General features: G+C 43.0%; 2 protein-coding genes and 1 pseudogene across 2 annotated transcripts; all 3 read left to right on the forward strand.

Moving 5' to 3' along the window:
- The first annotated feature begins 367 nt into the window (after positions 1–367).
- LOC114505616 (melanoma-associated antigen B4-like) lies at positions 368–1,411 on the forward strand. Its single transcript, XM_028523434.1, has one exon. The coding sequence runs from the start codon at positions 368–370 to the stop codon at positions 1,409–1,411; it is 1,044 nt and encodes a 347-aa protein (XP_028379235.1).
- A 6,510-nt stretch (positions 1,412–7,921) lies between these two features.
- LOC114505617 (melanoma-associated antigen B3-like) lies at positions 7,922–9,162 on the forward strand. The gene has a single exon (XM_028523435.2). It carries the CDS (start codon positions 7,961–7,963, stop codon positions 8,945–8,947), a length of 987 nt encoding a protein of 328 aa, XP_028379236.2. The 5' UTR covers positions 7,922–7,960; the 3' UTR covers positions 8,948–9,162.
- A 5,344-nt stretch (positions 9,163–14,506) lies between these two features.
- LOC114505794 lies at positions 14,507–14,607 on the forward strand (annotated as a pseudogene).
- The last annotated feature ends 4,066 nt before the right edge of the window (positions 14,608–18,673 follow it).

The following is an 18,673-nucleotide window of genomic DNA, read 5'->3' on the forward strand; positions in this document are numbered from 1 at the left end:
TGACGTGATAATATGGAAGATGAACTGAGAGGATCCCACATGCCGGAACAAAGAGGGCTACACTGACATCACCTGCTGTTACTTGGGCAAAGTCAGGCAGGGCTGGTAGGATGCAGCATGAACCTCTCTCTAAAGGTTCTACAGTCCCTGTATGGGATTCTCAGTGGATAGACTGACCAGGAAAACAGGAATCTTGTCACTTTTTAGAGTAGCACCCTCAAGGGGGCCTGCAGAGGCAGCCTTCAATAAAGCCAAGGTGGAATCTACCTGTTGAAGGTGCTCACATCCTCTCTTTCTCCATCCACCAGGTGCCCAAGTCACCTTTCTTGGCCCACACTCCTGTCTGCTGTCCTGACCCACATTCATCATGCCTCGTGGTCACAAGAGTAAGCTCCGTGCTCGTGAGAGGCGTCACCAAAACAAAGCTGAGGCCCAAAGTCTTAAGAGTGCTCAGGCCATTGCAGGAGAGGAAGAAGAGGCTGCTTGCTCCTCCTCTCCTGTTCTGTGGGATGGTCCCTCGACCTCCACTGGTGCTGGCCCCCTCCAGGCATCTCCGGGTGCCCCAGCAACCAGCAGTACCACTGCAGGTATGTCATACGAAAGATCTGCTGGAAAAGCCAAAGGCCGTGCTCGGAAAAGTAAAAATTCCTCTGGGGCCTCAACTTTTACAAAGAAACCTGGCCTGAATATTTTATCTCAGAAAGCAAATAAGTTGGTTCAGTATCTACTGAATCAGTACAAAAAGAAGGAGCCCATTAGAAAGGCAGACATGCTGAAGATAGTCCACAAATGGTACAGGAAGGACTTTTCTGAAGTTCTCAGGAAGGCAACTGACCTAATGGATCTGGTGTATGGTCTAGAAGTGAAAGAGGTCAAGCCCAATGGTAACTTCTACACTCTTGTCCACAATCAAGATGACACCGATGATGGGAGTCTGAGCACAGTTTGGAGATTTCCCATTAAGGGGATTCTGATGCCTCTCCTGAGTATGATCTTCTTGAATGGCTACCGCGCCCCTGAGGAGGAGGTCTGGAAATTCCTGAATATGATGGGTGTCTATGCTGGAGAAATTCACTTCATTTTTGGGGAACCCAGGAAGCTTATCACTCAAGATTTGGTGCAGAAAGAATACCTGGTGTACCAGCAGGTGCCCAACAGCGATCCTCCACGCTATGAGTTCCTGTGGGGTCCAAGAGCCCACGCTGAGACAAGCAAGATGAAAGTCCTTGAGTTTTTGGCCAAGCTCAATGATAGTGAGCCCACAGCCTTCCCATGTGTTTATCAAGAGGCTTTGAGAGACGAGGAAGAGAGAGCCCAAGCCAGGGCCCAAGCTGAACCCAGGGCTGGCAGTCCTTCAAAGGCCGGTGGGCACCCTACAGCCACATCCAGCCACGACCCTCACCCTGAGTGAATTCGAGGTGGGGTCTTCACTCTTTAGTTGAGAAGGCCTGTTAGGCAGTTGCCTGATATGCAGAATAACTTGTTGACTTATCTTGGTGTTTATGTTGAATGTTTCAGTAGTGTTCCTTCGGACAGAATGTTCTTGTAGATTCAGAACACAGGCTTATGAAGGCCATGGAACTCACAGTAACTGCTCTTTATCAGATTAGTAGTGTGATGTTTATTTTTTGTTTCTTTTTCTTTTTTGGAAATACAGATTGGCAATCCTTTTATCGCTTTTGTGATACAGAACAGGATAACTTGACTTTAGCATAAGAATCTCTTTCCAGGTCAGCAGGAAGTTTGCACTAACATAGTTGGGAGCAGTAGATAGGTGAATATATAGGTGAATAGACAGATGAAGTAAAAGTTGGCCACATTAAAGAAATTTTAATTACAGTTGTCATACAATATTATACTAGTGCCAGGTGTGGAACATATTAATTAGACATTTATGTGACTTACAAAGTGCTCATTGCAATAAGTTTACTACCCATATGAACCATATGTACTTATTACAATGTTATTTACTATTTTACCTATGCTGTGCCCAGCATGATCTGTTACAGCCAAACATGGACACAGGCTACATGTACATCTGCAGACGAATGAATAAAGAAGATGTGGTACATGTATAAAATTGATCATTTCTTGTTCTCCTCACTGGATTTAGTCATTTGTTGTATAAACTGTAAAGATATGCACCTAGATTTGCTTATGTTTTTCAAGAATGTTTGATAATATAAATGATGATGAATCAGACCTCTTGGTTCACGGTTTTTATTTGACGTAGTCACTAATGGAACATCAGCTCTTTGGAAGTCTTCATGCTTGCACCAGAGATGTTTTCTTTTAAAGATTTTATTTATCTTTAGAGAGAGGAGAGGGGAAGGAGAAAGAGAGGGAGAGAAACATCAATGTACGGTTGCCTCTAACATTGCTTCCAACCGGGGATCTGGCCCACAAACCTGGCATGTGCCCCGACTGGGAATCAAACCGGTGACCCTTTGGTTCTCTGGCTGGCACTCCATCCACTGAGGCACACCATCCAGGGTTGCACTGGGGATGTTTATGCAAAGATGACCCTGCCCGTGCCTGTGCAATTATAGATTGTAGGAGAAGCTATCATTACCAAAGAGGGTGAGAATCTCACAACTCCACAAGGAACAAGAAAAAAGGCAAGTAAAAAGGGGGAGGGATATGGCAGATTACTTAGATTTCGTCACTAAGCAGAATTTCATGCCATTGGCAGGTCAATGGGTGAATCAGGAGTACCTGCACTTGTTTCTGTCACCCTGAGTGAGGCCTGAGGTGGAGTCTTCACGCTGGTTGGAAATGCCTGTTGGCCAGTATCCCTGATGTGCATGGACATTGTGCCGACTTCTATTTTGAGTTAATTTCCAAGTAGTGTTCTATCAGCATAACGCCTATTTCGGTTCAGAAGATAAGTGTATGAAGGACAGGGATAGCACACTTATTATTCTCTATATCAGATTGAGGAGTGAGAGTTGTGTGTTTTGAAATACACATAGAAAGTCCTTAAATCACTTTTGTGGTTCTGAAGAAGACAGCATGGCATTCCATTGGGGGTATGTTTGTTAACGTTAAAAAAAAACTCAAACAAATAGATCTGATGAGAACATAGAGTGGTAGAAGAAATGTAAAAGTTGGTCAGTTATGGATTTGCCTAATCCATTCAGTCTTTCTGTTCTTAACTTTAAAAGTTAAATACCTGGATATCTTTAGATTATTCAAAAGTGAATGAGTTTAGGGGAATATAGGGGAAATGGATGCACCTACTATGGATGATAATATAGAGATACATCAAAAAGTAAAAAATTGAACTACCATGTTCTGCAGCCATTCACTATTGGGTAGTTAGGTAAAGGAAATCCGTAACATGAAGGGATAGAAGTATCCCCATGTTCATTGAAACAGTATTCACAGTAGCCACAACATGGAAACAATGTCAACAACCATAATGAATGAATGTGGAAAGGCAATGTAATACTCACACACACTCATACCCACTGAGGGAAAGAAAAACATGCATTGGTAAAAAAGGAAGATTTCCTGGTACTGGTGACAGCACATGCTAGGTGAAAGAAGGGTTCATTTTCAAGTGGTGTTCTTTTATTAAAACTTTTCAAAAGACAGAGACAAATACTGTGTAGTATCACTTATATGTGTACTCTTTAAAATACACTGATAAATTAACTCACAGATTGAATAGATGGGGGCATGCCAACAGGGGTGGGGATTGGAAGGTGGACAAATTTGGTGAAGGTGGCCTTAAAGTACAAACTTTCCATTTTATAATAAATAGCTCTTTGGGATGCAACGTACAGTATGAAAACTAATAGTTAACAATACTTTATTGGATATGTGAATATGGCCAAGAGAGTATTATCTAAATGATCTAATTATATGAAAGGAAATAAAAAGCTGTGGCTGGTGTGGCTCAGGGGAATGAGCATTAGACCACACAAAAAAAGGGTCGCCAGTTTCATTTCCAGTCAGGGCCCATGCCTGGCTAGCAGGCCAGGACCCCAAAGTGGGGCTGTTTTATAGGTAACCATGCATTTATGTTTCCCTCTCTCCCTCCCTTCCCCTCTGTATAAATATATAATATCTTTTAAAAAAGAATCTGTAGGTAAAATTTTTCAGCATATATATTACAATACCTTACTTTTCACAAATTCCACTTTTTAATACATTCCACCTACAGACATTTAGCATCTCACAGTTACATAGGACAGAAGTTGGGTGTAGAGTCACTGGGATCCTTAGTTCAGAAGTCTTACAACTCTGCAATCATTGTTCCTGGTGGCTTTGTTTTCATGTAGAGCTCAGGAGCTCCTTCCAATCCACACATTTTGGTGGGAGCAGAATTCAGTTACCAGCAATTGAAGCACTAAGGTTCCCATTTGTGAGCATGCTATGGGCTAGAGATCATTCTCAGGTCTCTCTTAGGTCTTTGCTATGCTGTGCAGCTCCTTCCATCTTCAAAGCTGGCCAGGAGAACCTCCCTCTCATCCTTTGGATTTCTCTTCCCAAGGAAAGCTGCATCTGATTCAAGGATTCACCTCCTTAGGTCTGGCTCAAAGAGGATAATCTCCCTATTTTAAGAATATCAGATTTCAGACCTCCATTCCATCTGCCAAATCCCTCATAGCAGCACCTAGATTAGTGTTGGATGAATTAACTGGAAGAAGATGTTTGTACACCAGCAGTCAGGAATCCAGGAGGTCTTCTTAGAATTCGGACTGTGTCCTTGAGGTATTTTGGTTGTTTGTAATTAAGAGCTTCAACCTTTAAAGGTACAGAAAAGGATAAATATTGTTATTTTGTTTGCCTCACAATAGTTTGAGGGCTGAGGGTAACATGGATGAGACAAGATTAGCTGTGTGCTGATATTGCTGAAGCTGGGAAATGAGTACCTAGAGCACTGGCTACATCATACTCTTACTGCTGAAAATGTCCTCATTTCTTCATACAAATTATCCAGAGCTTGCAAAATAAATACAAAATTCTGAAAAAATAATTCAAAGTTTGCATTTATTTATTTTCAAAGAGAAGGGAAAGGATGGAGAGAGGAAGGGAAATGTCCACATGTCATTGCCTCTCATGGGTGAAAGCAAAGACTGAAGTTACAGGACTGTTCATTTGTCAGAGTAAGGTCCCCAAAGTGGACTAAGGGTAGCACCCCTAGCATGAAAAGGAGGTCTCACAAAGTGTCCTGTTCTGTCATTCCTGGGAAGCCCTTAGCAGAGATGTCAGGCTGATTTGAGTCTGGACAGTCTCAGAGAGGCCAGCACCTCGGTGTAATGCAGACAGTTTTCGTCTGGAAGAAGGAATGACTGGGTCTCTAAGAAGAATCCATCTATATGAGTTTCCTGAGTATTATGAGGGGCTGCGCCAAAAAACAGTGGGGGTCACATAGAAACCAGGACTTTCCATGGCCTTGGGGAATCCAGAAGTGCTACCACTGAGAGTCCACACTTTCCATGTGGGTGGTCTCAGGGAGGGAAGTGTCTTGCCTAATAGGATCGAATCCCAGAGCTGCAAAGACAGGAATCTTGCACTGAGCGGAAGTGAGGTCACTCAGTGCTAAAAGAGAGGATCACCCTGGCAACCCCAGAGCCTGGCCGAGTGCCCACCCTGGGTCTGGCCTATAAGGCCCAGGGCACACATCAGAAGCTGTCCACCGAACTGCCACATGGAACTCAGGAAAGTGAGCACTTGGTGTGCAGCCGGGACCACCCATGTCACTAGAGGGACAAGCCGAGACTCTGACCACACAAAAACACGGACACTCAGTGAGGACTTAGGGCCCACCTACCCCTAAGCAGTGGGGTCCCCCGGATTCCCCACCCCCCAACCGCGGGGCTCTGCGTTCTCAGGCACCCGGGACAGCCCACGCTAGTTAGGACCCACCCACTTCCGCCTGGGAGCGAGGGCTTTTCCTGGTGCACTCTGCTGGCGCCTTTGCGGCTCAGGGTGGTTTCCCAAGACGGGCCTGGAATCAAGGTGACGACCTACAGTGGGATCTGGGGAAATCCCAGCTCTCCCAGAGCGAAGGTAAGCCCACCCCCCATCCCTGCCCTGCGGTGGGGCTCTGAGAGGCCCCAGGAGAGCCGTCGGGCTGAATTCAGCCTCAGATGTATAGTGAGAAGGCGGTCCTTGCTCTGTGGGTGTACCCTGATTTGGTAGGTCTGAACTGCTTTCAAGAAGAGGGCCTGATGCTTAAGATTGGTCTTCCTTATTCTGTTTAGCTTTAAGTTTTCTGTTATTTTGTTCTCTACTTTTATTTGGGCCATATTTCTTTGGTCCTCGTTTTCGCAGCCTTATTCTGTTTCTAATAGGTAGAGTTGCTTTACCTCTTCTGTGTCTTAGTAGCATGGCCTAATGTAGCAGATTTCCTGTACCATCTAGTGACAGAGTACCCTTGTCCCGCAAGCTGAGTACTCCCAGTTGTGCCCTCCATGTGGGCTGAGTACTTCCTCCTCTTGTAGTTGGGTCTTGATTGCTTTCAGTATGCCCATAGCAGGTACTTACTCAGGCCATACAGCTGGTAGGTCTGGTTCTGACCACAGATCAACAACCATTTCCCACCAAGGGACTGGTTGATAGTGCTCTCACATGGTCTGTAGCTGTCCACTGGATCCACAGGCTCTGAGGTTTCCTGCGTGATGCACGCCAAGGTCAGCCACCAACAGTGTTCTGTCTGGGGTCACTTGACATAAGCTCTAAAGTGATCTGCAAATGGCTGGTGCTAGTGCCCAGCCTGGGGCTAGTCAGAGAGAGAGACAGGAGCTTGGCTCAGCTGTTGGCTTGTTTGAGCAGATTTAGGAGGGTCTGTAGCAAGAGCCTATACCAGGCAGTCATATGGAAAAGCACTGTTACCGGCTAGGGTGGGCCATAAACTTGGATGGGACAGAGCCTTAGGTAATCAATACAGCAGGGCTAACCGTGTCAGCCAGGTAGGTGAAGTCTCATCTCAGATATGGTGCCATGGTACTGTGGCAATGTGTGAGGGCTGAGAAATAGAACAATGGCTGCTATCTGCAGTTCTGCCCAGGATGAAGCTGTCACCCAGCTGTCACTCTGATGCCAGACACTTCAGTTGCTCCCCCCCATGGCATCGGTGCCCTTCCAGGTGCTACCCTGGTGCTGGAGCCCAGAGAAAATGATCTGAGTGAGTCTAGATGTGAGGACATTTCAAGAGGAGGCATTTGAGATTCCCACAGTTTCTTCTGCTGACTGAACCCTCACTGGTTTACAGCCAGAAATTATGGGGACTTATCATGCTAACACTGGAATCATGGGCTGGAGTGTCTGTATTAAGTGCCCTCTTATTTTGATGGCATTGTGTTCATAAGAGCCTTTCTAAGCATAGGGATATCAGATCCACAGAGGCAGGTGTCCAAGGCCTTACCTAGATTGAAGACGAGAACCCTGGATGAGGACTTAGGGCGCCACCGTGCTCAGCACAATGAGTCCCTTGGAGCTGTCAGCAGTGGGTGTCCCCTAGCAAAGGTGGTGGGTTGGGGTGCTCATTTGGATCCTCTTAAGATGCCAAGAAGATGAGGACCTGGATTTTAGGTATAAATGTAGAGCAGCCCAGAGGAGGGACAAAGGCTGTGCTAAAAGTGGATATGGTGCTCTCAAATGGGAACTGGGGAGACCCCCACACTCCATAGCAGATGGGGCTCCATAGAAACTAGACTTTCCTGCTTCTGCTGTCAGGCCTACTAAGCAGTGAGCAGGGCTGCTCAGGTGCAGCCTGAGGCTCACTTTAATGGTTTCCACATGGCTCTCAAGGGACAGGTTGATGATAACAGAAGCTCTGTAGGTGCCTAGAGCACCTCCCTCCAGGAAAGCTACAGAAGTTGCCTTCTTAAAAGTCAAGGTAGTATGTCCCTGATAAAGTTGCTCAACCCATTCATGTTCATTCCTCTCATGCTCAGGTTCCCTGCTGACCCACCTGCTCTCCTGACTACTGTCCTTGACAGTCATCATGCCTCAGGGTCATAAAAGGAAGCTCCACATCCCTGCAGAACACCACCAGGCCCAAGGTGCAACCCAACATCTGGGGAATGCCAAGGAGGAAGCACTGGCCTCCTCGTCCCCTCCTCCATCTGAAGCTGCCACACAGAAGAAGCCTGGTGCTAGGTCACGTAGCCCTGTCAAGTGGCTTCAGAGAGCCCTGTCCACCATCATTAAGTCTGCAGGTGTTTCAAATGTAGGATTATCTGAAGGAGCCAACTGCAAAATGAAGAACAAACCAAGTTCCTCCAAGGCGCCACCTTCCATGACGCAGTCTCAGAGAGACCGTCAGACTGAGATGACCTGTATGGTGGTACAGTTCCTGATGCAGATGTACAAAATGAAACAGTCTATTAGGAAGGCAGATACACTGAAAATTGTCAGTAAAAAGTACAAAAAGCTCTTCTATGACATCCTCAGAAGAGCATCTTCCAGTAAGGAGGTGGTATTTGGTGCTGACTTAAAGGAAGTTGATGCTACACAGCATTCCTGTACCCTGGTCAGCGAAATGAATCTCCCTGGCAATCAGAGGGTGAGTGGTGGCAGCAGGGGATTTCCCAAGTATGGTCTCCTGATGAATATCCTGGGCATGATCTTCAAGAACAGCAATTGTGCCACTGAGCGGAAGATCTGTGAATTCCTGAACAACATGACACTATATGCTGGAAAGAGGCATTTTTCATTGAGGGAACCAAAGAAGCTCATCACCCAAGACTCTGTGAAGCTCAAATATCTGGAGTACCGCCGGGTGCCCGACAGTGATCCTCCACGTTACGAGTTCCTGTGGGGTCCAAGAGCCCATGCCGGGACCAGCAAGATGAGAGTGCTGGAGTTTGGGGCCAAGATTAATCACACCGTCCCCTGTGCCTTTTTATCTAGGTGTGAAGAGGCTTTGGGAGTTGAGGAAAAATCCAAGCCACAATGCCATGAAGGGCTGGCACCAATGTCATGGCAGTGATCGACTGGGCCACATCCAGCAGCTGCTCCCACAGCTGGTGAACTTGAGGTCACTTCTTCATTCTGTAGTTGAAGAGATCAATGAGTGTTCTGAGCAGTGAAGAGTTGAGTGTGACTGAAGGAAGACAAGGTATGATACCTTAGTGTTCCTATTCTGTGTGGGTGATTTGGAGATTCATCTGTGTTTTCACTTTGTCTTGTTTTTAGTGGATTTACTCCTAAATAAAAGTTTGTCTGTCATTACAATCTAAGTTAATTATATTAGTCACACTTGTTGCTTATCAGGTTTAAGAGTGAGAGGTTTGCTGTTTTTTAAAACAAGTTGGGAAATTTTCCATTTTGTCAAGTGATCTGGTGCTAGGTAACATATGCATTTCCTTGAAAATGTAAAGATACAAAGCAGTAAAACATATGGAATCACCCAATAGATAAAAACTAACATTGTCAATATTCCCTTCCCAATCTATTTTAGTCTGTGTTTTATAGAGTTAAAAATAACACCATGTACTTGACTCGTTATAGAATGTAGTGAAATAAGCCAGTCAGTGAAAAACAAATACCATAAGATCTCATTTACAAGAGAAATCTAATGAACAAAATAAACTAACAAACAAAATAAAGCCACAGGCATGGAAACATGTAACAGACTGCAAGTGACCAGAGGGACAGGAAAGAGTGATAATGGTGGAAAGAAGGGGAAGGGACTAGACAAATAAAGTGTATGATGACCCACAGACATGGACAACAATGTGGGGATTGACTGTGGGAGCAGAGCAGGGGAACTGGAATGGGAGAAGGAGGGCAAAGTGGTGAAAAATGGCACAACATTAATACAGTAACAACTAAAAATGATTTTAAAAAGTAAAAGTGTAGAATTAAACTGTAATAAATTAGCCTCCATGCCCACAGGCTGATTTAATTCCCCAAACAGTAATTGCATATGAAGGCTCCATGCTAATGCTGGGAGAGGTGAGAAGAAGAAGACCTAGCCACAGCCCCTAAACATTATAGCACTGACAAGCAGCTATCATATTGGGGAAGTGGTAATGCACAATGTAAGAGGCACAAAACCAATGAAACGACAGAGTAGGAACAGAGAAAGGGGGTTCCAGAGAAGATCAGTGAAGTGTAAAAGCCCCGAGGGAAGGCAGTGTTGGATCTTAGGAAAAGAAAAGTCCCTCAATAGGAGGGAATTTCATTTAGTTGTATGGTGGGTGAGATGATGCTGTGGAAATCGTGAGCAGAAGACAGACTCTCAGATAGGTGGCAGGACACATAGTTGCAAACAAAGTCTGGAAATGGGAAACTGCACTTAACAGTTACTTTGAAATTCCAAGTAAACAGCACAGAGATTACCCGGGGCAGGGATGGGACAGGTCCTGTGCTCTTGTCCCAGTGCAGGTGAACACAGTGTGCAATTCACATATTTTAGTCACGTGGTCTCCAGGGAATCCTTAAGAAATAAGTGTGATACTCCCTTCAGGAAGGAATGCCCAGAATTCACTGGACTGACACTCTGCTTTGAGATGGAGGAGTCTGAGTCTGTTCCTTAGAAAAGACATTTGCATTAAGTTACCTTGTGTATAATGTGGCCAACTCTAGGCAAGGTTACATTGTTCCTGGTGGTTAAACAAATGAAACTAGGAGCGGCCTAGAAAGAAAGGCAGCAGAGAAGGGCGCAAGACTTTGATCCTTGAAACATATTTTGAGAGTTTTCTGACACGTCTACTGAGGAAGTCTACCTCACACTAGTGGACATTGAATGACATACTCTAAGGGGGGAGGGGAGAATATGACTGAGTTCTCCTTGCTAAGCAGCATTTTGCTTGATCGGGTTTTCTTTGGCCTAGAGCACTGATATTCTCTGACCTGTCCCAGGTTAAAAACCCAATCTCAGTGTAGTGGGTTGAAACCCCAGGGGACAAATTCATGATGGTAGGAACTGGCATCCCTTAAAGTCAATACAATACAGATCGGGCACTTGGCATGCACTATATACCTTCTGCTGGCCCCTGAGATGGAGCTTATCAAACCCTTGCACTGATGAAGAGACTGAGGCTCGTGGCGTTTGCTAATGTGCCTGATTACATATGGCTGTTGAGAGAAAGGGTAGGAACTAGACCTGTGGCCTGAATTAGTCTGAAGTCTACAGTTTTTCTCCCCTCTCAAGCTGAGACCGACTTTGAGTCCATTCATTCACCTTTCTTCTCACTTCTCATAAATGGATCTTAGGTGATAAAAAATAAGAGGAGCCTGCCCAAGACTCTAAATTGAAAGCATACCAGAGTAATGAGAATTTTGAAATAATGGAGGCATGTGAATAAAGGAGAGGCAGAATATTTGCTGACAGTATCATCTACATATGCAAAATGAGTGCACCTCAAAATATCGGGTTCACAAAACCATTTTAGACAGTGTGTTCTGGGTAAAAATTTAAACCTACTCAAACATAAGTGACACAAGGTGCTGAGTCTAGCTGGAAAAGGAAGGAATATGTCGAAGCATTCTTTTTTCGTTAACATGACATCTGTCCTGGGGTCTGTGCCTGGGGTTACAACTCACTTTATTCCTGAGACAGGGAGCCATTCTCTGAAAAGTGTGCAGTTGGAAAACTCATCAAGAAGTTACAGAGATGTGGTCTTTACCAGAAAGGTTTTCATCAAGAAACAGAAGCCATAAGAAAGATTCCCTTACTGGACTGGGAAGAGCAACCTGCCAGGCAATTGTCAGCCTGTGCATCCCCTCACTTACTCTTCAGGGCTCTCAGGGACTAGTGAGACAACTCTAGGAGGATAACCCGAGGCCACTAGAGGGAAGTGTCCTAGTCTCCAACACATATGAAAGTGAGGAATGAAATCCCTGAATGAGGAATGAGGGGAGCACCCACACAGAACAGTGAGGCCCATAGATACCCGACTCGTCGGTCAGCCCCCAGAGTCCCGAAACAGCCTTGACAGGATATGCCTGAACCTGACTTCCCTTTCAGAGGTCAAGAAGGTAAAGACCTTGTTCTGAGGTTTGTGGATACTGGTGAGTAGAGGTAGGATTTCTAAGGCCTGCCAGGAGGAAGGCGAGTACCATGAAGAGTTCAGAGACCACCAAACTCTTCCCAGTGGAGACATCACCAAAATCTTCCTGTTCCATTGGCATGAGAGGTCCAGGAATAAATGTCAGGCAGAGAGGGTCTCAGATCCTTCTCAGGGGTAATGGAGGAGTTGCAGTGTGATCAGAGGGCTGAGACCCCACTTTAGCAGAGAGAGAAATCTTTGGCCTTCACACGACTCAGATTGAGGGTACTGAGTTGGAACCCTCAGAGGGATCACCCTCATAGGGCCTCAACCTGCATTCAACAGTAACATTCCCAGCGCTGGGGTGAGACTGAGGGGCCTCCCTCCCTTTTATACTTGCTGTTGTTTCATACAGCAGTTCTAGCTTTTTAGCAGACTGAACAGAAAGCACAGAGGCTACCCATGTACCCTCTTAACCAGAAGCACTCACAGCCTCCCCCACAATCAACATCCTGCCAAAGAGTGGTACATTTAGTACAATCTATGAACTTACATGGGCACAGTGTTGGCACAGAGTCCACAGTGACATTGCACTTTATTCTCGGTGTTGTACATTATTTGGCAGTTTAACAAATGTATGATGGCTTGTAGCCACATTATAGTTTCATGCACTGTAGTTTCACTGCCCTAAAAGTGGTCTGTGCTCCACCTATTCATCCCTCCTTACCTCCTAACCCTGGCAACCGCTGGCCTTTTCACTTTCCCTATACTGCTGGCTTTTCTAGAATGTCCTATAGTAGGAACCATACAGAATGTAGCCTTTTAAGATTGGCCTGTTTCATGCAGCAATATATATTTAAGCTTCCTGTATGTCCTTGTATAGCTTGAAACCTCATATCTTTTGTCTGGAGGTTAAAGGACATCTTGGTTAATTTTTAGTTTTAGCAATCATGAATACAGCAGCTAAAGACATATTTGTGCAGTATTTTAAAGTTTTATTTATTTTTACTTTTTCTTTTACAATTTGTGTTCAGTATTGTCTTGTGCCGGCACTTTTTGTGGATATATGTTTTGAACTCATTTGTGTATATACCAACAAGCAATATTGTTAGATAGTAAAGTAAGAATATGTTTAGTTTTTTTAAAAAGACTCTTTGGTGAGTTATAACTGACATACACAAAGCTGCACATATGTTGTACACAAGTTCATTAGACTGGAGAGCCTTGTGGGGTCAAGAGCAGTACTGTCAAGAAAACCCACTGTGGCAGTCCTGGTTAAAGCCAATGTGGAGCTCTAGCTCAAGGCCCTCATTCCATCACACTCTCCCTCCTCTAGGTGCATCACCCACTTGAAAATAACACCAGGCCCAGAGTACAACGCAGGGTCTCAAATGTTCTCTGGCCACTGCAGCCAGAAAGAGTCCTCTTCTCCTCATCTCCTGCTTGGGGGTTCTCCCTTAGATTTCCCCATTTACAGCATTCCCCAGAGACTCATAAATCCCCTCCCACCATCATTACTTCTACAGGCATTTCATGCACATGTCTGAGAAAGTTTTTAAAAGCCAATGTGAGAAAGTGCAAGTTTCTCTGAGAGTACAAGTTGATCCACAGAGAGTGAACTGAAAGATTTCCTTTTCAAAAAGGTGCAGGTGTCAATGCAATTACTGATGCAGAAATATCAAATGAAGGAGCCTGTTATGAAGACATAGATGCAGAAGACAGTGAACCAAAGGTAAAGGGAGCACTTCCCCGAGCCCTTCAGGAGAGCCACTGAGTTCATGAAGCTGGTCTTTGGCCTAGAACTGAACAAAGTCAAGCCCAATAGTCACTCCTATAGCCTTGTCTTCAAATTGCACACCACCAGCTGTGTGTGTCTGAGTGATGGCAGGGACTTTGCAAGAATAGGCTGCTGATGACTATCCGGAGTATGATCACCTTGAACAATGGCTATGCCACTGAAAACGAGAATGGGAATTCCTGAACTTTAAGGCATGTATAGTGGGAGTTTGCACTTTTGTTTGGAGATTATTTAAAGCTTGTAGCTCAAGATTTGGTACAGAAAAAAAAGCTGCAGACGCAGGAGGGGCCCAAACATGATCTCCATGCAACAAGTTCCTGTAGGGTCCAAGAGTCCATGGGGAAACCACCAAGATGAATCCTGCAGTTTGTGTCCCAGGTCAATGATACCATCCCTGCTGCCTTCCCATGCCCTCATGAAGAGCCTTTGAAAGATGAGGGTTAGAGAACTGGAGTCCAAGTTGCATCTAGTGCAGGAACTCCTTCCAAGGCCAGAATATGTCCAGGGCCATGTGTAGTTGCTATTCTCTCCTTGAGTGAGGCCTGGGGCAAAGTGTTCACATTGTGATTGGAAAGGCCTGTTGACTGGTACTCCTGACGTGTGCAAATACCTTATTGATTCATTTTCAGTAGTAATTTTTAAGTGGTGTTCTTTCAACAGAAACCTGCACACAAAAGCAAATAGATACTGTATAGTAGCACTTAAGAGTGAAATCTTCAAAACACACAAACACAGAAATGAATTCATAGTGCTCACCTTGACAAGATATATACTAAAATTGGAATGATACAGAGAAGATTAGCATGGCCCCTGCGCAAGGATGACATGCAAATTTGTGAAGCATTCCATACTTTTATGAAAACCAAAGGCCTGCAAATAAGACTACTTTAACCAGCAAGTTTCTCAATTAAAATTGAAGGCCAAATAAGGAGTTTCCCAGACAAAAGAAATCTAAAGGAATACACCTCCACCAAACCACCTCTGCAAGAGATGCTAAAAGGTCTACTTTAAGAACCACAAGAAAAACAGTGAGAGAGAGAGACACGAAGATGCAAAGGGATTAAAGTGGCAATGAATAAATACCTATCAATAATAACCTTAAATGTAAATGAATTAAATGCTCCAATCAAAAGACATAAGGTAACTGAATGTGTAAGAAAACATGACTCACATATTTGCTGCCTACAAGAGACACACCTCAGAACAAAACAGACTGCAAGTGAAGGGCTGGGAAAAACATTCCATGCAAATGGACAGGAAAATGCTCAGGGTAGCAATACTTATATCTGACAAAACAGACTTCTAAACAAAAGCCATAAAAATAGACACAGAAGGGCACTTCATAATACTCAAGGAAAGAATCCATCAAGAAGACATAAACATTATAAACATATATGCACTCAATATAGGACCACCAAAATACATAAGGAAAATTTTGGAGGACTTCAAGAAACATATAGGCAGCAACACACTCACACTAGGGGATTTTAACACCCCACTGTCAAAAATGGATAGCTCTCCCAAACAAAATATTAGCAAGGGTATTGTGGCATTGAACAATGCCCTTGATCAAATGGACTTAACTAATATATACAGAACCTTTCATCCCAAAGAAGTAAAATGCACATTGTTTTCAAATACACATGGAACATTTTCAAATATAGGCCACATAATAGGACATATAACATGCCTTAACAAATTCGAGAAAATTGAAATCATATCAAGCATCTTCTCAGATCACAAGGGCCTGAAACTAGAAACTAACCTCAAGACAAAAACTCAAAAACATTCAAATTCATGGAGATAGAATAGCATGCTATTATAAAACAATGAATGGGTTAAGAATGAGATCAAGGAAGAAATCAAAAAGTTTCTAGAAACAAATGAAATTGAACTCACAAAGGTTCACAACTTATGGGACACAGCAAAGGCAGTCCTGGGAGAGAAACTCATAGCAATACAGGCCTACCTAAAAAAGATAGAAACATTTCAAATAAACAACAACAAAGAAAGCCCAGAGCAAGTAGAAGGAAGGAAATAACCAAGATCAGAGCACAATGAAGTAACATAGAGACTAAAGGAACAATTCTAAAAATCAAAAAATCCAGGATCTGGTTCTTTGAAATGATAAACAAAATTGACAAGCCTTTAAGCAAATTCATCAAGAAAAAAGAGAGAGGACCCAAATAAACACAATCAGAAATGAAAGAGAACAGATTACAACTGATACCACAGAAATGCAAAGGATTGTAAGAAATTACTATGAACAACTATATGCCAAGAAACTTGAAAGCCTAGGTGAAAAGGACACATTTTTAGAAAAATATAATCTTCTAAAACTGAATGAAGAAGAAGCAGAAAGCCTGAACAGACCAATAACACTTGATGAAATTGAAGCAGTAATCAAAAAACTCCCAGCACACAAAAGCTCTGGACCACACAGTTTCACAGAATTTTACAAAACATTTAAGGAAGACCTAACCCCATCCTTCACAGACTATTCCAAAAAATCCAAGAAGATGGAAGACCCCAAACTCGTTTTATGAAGCCAGCATCATATTAATCCCAAAACCAAATAGAGACATGACAAAGAAAGAAAACTACAGGCCAATATTTGTGATGAACATAGACGCAAAAATCCTCAACAAAATATTAGCAAACTGCATCCAGCAATACATTAAAAAGATCATACACCATGATCAAGTGGGATTCATCCCAGGGATGCAAGGATAGTATGATATTCACAAATCAATAAACATCATACATAAAGATAAAAATAATATGATCATATCAGTAGATGTGGAAAAAGCTTTTGGTAAGGTACAGCACCCATTTCTGATAAAAACACTCAGCAAAGTGGGCATACAGGGAGCATTCCTCCCAATAATAAAGGCCATATACAAGAGACCTACAGCCAACATCATACTCAATGGGCAAAAACTAAAATCTTTTCCACTAAGATCAGGAACAAGACAAGGGTGTCTGCTTTCATGACTTTTATTTAACCTAGTATTGGAATTCCTAGCCACAGCAATTAGACAAGGTAAATAAAAGGCATTCAAATTGGAAAGGAGAGAGTAAAACTGTCATTGTTTGCAGATGACTTGATAGTGAACTTAGAAAACCATACTGACTCCACCAAAAAACTACTCAACCTAATAAGTGAATTTGGAAAAACAGTGGGACACAAAGTCAATATTCAGTAATCAGAGGCATTTTTGTACACCAACAATGAAATATCAGAAACAGAAGTCAGAGAAAAAAACCACTGGCTATAGCAACAAGAAAAATAAAGTACCTAGGAATAAACAAAACCAAGTAAATAAAAGACCTGTACTCAGAAAGCTACACAACACTGAAGAAAAAATTAAGGAAGAAACAAATAAATGGAAGCATATACCATATGCATGGATTGGAAGAATTAACATGATCAAAATGTCCACACTACCCAAAGCAATTTATAGATTCAACACAGTCCTTATTAAAATACCAATGACATATTGCACAGATATAGAACAAACACTTCAAGCATTTATATGGCACCATAAATGACCCCGAATCGCTGCAGCAATTTTAAGAAAGAACAACAAAGTAGGAGAGATCACAGTACCTGATATCAAAGTATATTACAAGGCCATGGTAATTGAAACAGTCTGGTACTGGTATAAGAACAGACACATAGCTCAATGGAACAGAATAGAGAGCCCAGAAATAGACCCAAGTCTCTATGGTCACTTAATATTTCACAAAGAGGACAGAAGCATAAAATGGAATAAAAATAGCCTTTTCAACAAATGGTGTTGGGAGATCTGGACAGATCTCATGCAAAAAAATGAAACTCTACCACCAACTTACACCTTACACAAAAATAAACTCAAGATGGATAAAAGACTTAAATGTAAGTCATGATACCATAAAAGTACTAGAAGACAAGATAGGCAGGAAAATCTCAGATATTCCATGCAGCAATATTTTCACCAATATGTCCCCTCAAGCAAGGGACATAAAGGAAAGAATAAACAAATGGGACTTCAAAATTAAAAGCTTCTGTGTGGCTAAAGAAAACATTAGCAAAATGAAAAGGGAACCAACCATATGGGAAAATATATTCCCCAATTATATCTTGAACAAAAGTTTGGTCTCCAAAATATATAAAAAATTCAAATGACTCCACACCAGGAAGATAAACAATCCAATTAAAAAATGAGCAAAGGACCTGAACAAACACTTCTCCAAGGAGAACATACAGAGCACCCAGAGACATATAAGAGGATGCTCAGCATCAGTAGCCATCAGAGAGATGCAAATTAAAACCACAATCAGCTACCACTTCACACCTGTCAGAATGGCCATCATAAACAAATCAACAAACAACAAGTGCTGGCGAGGTTGTGGAGAAAAGTGAACCCTAGTGCACTGTTGGTGGGAATGCAAACTGGTGCAGTCTCTGTGGAAAACAGTATGGAATTTCCTCAAGAAACTAAAAATTGAATTGCCTTTTGACTCAGCAATTCCACTGCTGGGATTGTACCCTAAGAGTACTGAAACACGAATTCAAAAGAACCTATGCATGCCTATGTTCATAGCAGCACAATTTACAATAGCCCAGTGCTGGAAGCAGCCTAGGTGCCCATCAGTAAATGAGTGGATCAATAAACTGTGGTACATTTACACAGTGGAATACTATGCAACAGAAAGAAAGACGCTCCTACCCTTTGCAACAGCATGGGTGGGACTGGAGAGCATTATGCTAAGTGAAGTAAGCTAGGCTGTGAAAAACAAATACCATACGATCTCACCTATACTATACGATCTCACCAGACTAGGATTGGAGAGCATTATGCTAAGTGAAGTAAGCTAGGCCATGACAGACAAATACCATACAACCTCACCTATAAGTGGAACCAAATTAACAAAACAA

Source organism: Phyllostomus discolor, chromosome X (genome assembly GCF_004126475.2).
Source record: "Phyllostomus discolor isolate MPI-MPIP mPhyDis1 chromosome X, mPhyDis1.pri.v3, whole genome shotgun sequence".
Classification (NCBI taxonomy): Eukaryota; Metazoa; Chordata; class Mammalia; order Chiroptera; family Phyllostomidae; genus Phyllostomus; species Phyllostomus discolor.

Coding starts and splice junctions, on each gene's coding strand:
- LOC114505617 (XM_028523435.2), top strand. CDS start 7,961: ATGCCTCAGGGTCATAAAAGGAAGCTCCACATCCCTGCAGAACACCAC.
- LOC114505616 (XM_028523434.1), top strand. CDS start 368: ATGCCTCGTGGTCACAAGAGTAAGCTCCGTGCTCGTGAGAGGCGTCAC.